This window comes from Chondrus crispus, genomic scaffold, assembly GCF_000350225.1.
Source record: "Chondrus crispus Stackhouse genomic scaffold, scaffold_147, whole genome shotgun sequence".
Taxonomy (NCBI): domain Eukaryota; phylum Rhodophyta; class Florideophyceae; order Gigartinales; family Gigartinaceae; genus Chondrus; species Chondrus crispus.
In genome coordinates, this window is record NW_005179017.1 from 218339 (window position 1) to 219921 (window position 1583).

At 70.6% G+C, this 1583-nt stretch overlaps 1 protein-coding gene across 1 annotated transcript; it reads left to right on the forward strand.

Annotated features, from left to right (window-relative positions):
- The first annotated feature begins 65 nt into the window (after positions 1-65).
- On the forward strand, positions 66-1559 carry CHC_T00009204001 (Serine/threonine protein kinase). Its single transcript, XM_005713770.1, has one exon. It carries the CDS (start codon positions 66-68, stop codon positions 1557-1559), a length of 1494 nt encoding a protein of 497 aa, XP_005713827.1.
- The last annotated feature ends 24 nt before the right edge of the window (positions 1560-1583 follow it).

Below are 1583 nucleotides of genomic sequence, written 5' to 3' on the forward strand. Positions count from 1 at the left end.
TCAGGCCTGCAACATCCGCCCACCCCCCGCACCCCCCCACCCCCAAAACCCCCTTCCCCAGCAAAATGCCCGCCTCAACCCCCCATCCCTCCCACCCCCCCACCACCTCCCGCGCCCTGCTCCCGCACCTCCCACCGACGCTAACCGTCCCCGTCTACGTCCGCCACACCCCGTTCCCCTTCCCCTCGCACCGCCGTCTGCTGCAGCTGCGCGCCAACATCCTGCTGCTGCTGCCCGACGCCCACCACACCAGCCCGCGCGACGCCCGCATCCTCCCGCTGCCGACCCTGCCCACCGCGCACGGCCGCCGCGACCTCGTCCTCCCAGGCGGCCTGCATCTCCACTTTCTGTCCGCCCCCGCCCGCGACTCCTTCCTCGCCGCCATCCGCGACGCCCGCCACCACGTCCCCCACCACCGCGACTACGTCCCGCTCCGCCGCCTCGGCTCCGGCGCCTCGGGCTCGGTCTACCTCGTCCGCGCACAGCGCACCGGCGTACACTACGCCCTCAAGGCCATCCCCAAGCCGCTCATGCGCTCGCACATCCGCATCGCACACCTCATCGAGGAGCGCCTCGCCCTCGCGCGCGCCGCGCACCACCGCGCCGCCTGCATCATCCGCCTCGTCGACGCCTTCGAGACGCAAGGCCACTTCTGCTTCGTCACCCAGCTGGCCGCCTTCGGCGACCTGCGCGCCATCCTCAAGCAGCTGCCGCACTCGCGCCTCGACGAGCACCTCGCCCGCCGCATGTTCGCCGACATCCTCCTCGCGCTCGAGGAGTGCCACCGCATGGCCTTCCTGTTCCGCGACATGAAGCTCGCCAACCTCGTGCTGGACGCGTCCGGCCACGTGCGCCTCGCCGACTTTGGCCTCGCCAAGCGCATGCGCGTGGAACTGCAGCCCGGGTACGACCAGCCGCAGCACCACCCGGAGGAGGACGACGACTACATGCACGACGAGGAGGCGTTCCGCCTCGTGGGCACGGCGTCGTCCTTTGTCGGCACGCGGCGCTACATGTCGCCCGAGCAGGTGAAGACGGGCATGTCGAGCGTGGTCGGGTACGGGGCCCCGGCAGATATCTGGGGGCTCGGGGTGTGCCTATACGTGATCCTGACGGGCCAGTACCCGTTCGGGCGGGCGGCGTCCACGAATGGGGCGTCCGAGCTGTACTTTGCGATCCAGTACGAGGAGATCAAGTTCCCGGACTACCTGAGCGAGGATGCGGTGAGTCTGCTCAAGGGGATGCTGCACCGGGACGTGCGGCGGCGCGTGGACATCAGCGGGATCAAGAGCCACGCGTGGCTACAGGGCGTGGACTGGGGCGTGGTCAAGGACGAGGCGCGGCGGTCCGTGCCGCAGAAGGGGCTCCTCGAGCACCTGGAGAAGAACGCGGTGCGCCCCATCATCGACGAGGCGTGGGAGCACGGGTCCAGCGACTCGTCCGCGTCCTCGTCCGCGTCGGACCCGGTCGAGGCCGAGGCCAAGCACATCACGGATGTCGGCGACGACTGCAGGCTACTCGGCTTTGGCTACTGCCCGCAGACCAAGATGGCGGTCTAGCCGGCGCGTGCCCCCCCCCCCCCC

What these genes read in the sequence shown, in the direction of transcription:
- CHC_T00009204001 (XM_005713770.1), top strand. Translation starts at nt 66, where the DNA reads ATGCCCGCCTCAACCCCCCATCCCTCCCACCCCCCCACCACCTCCCGC.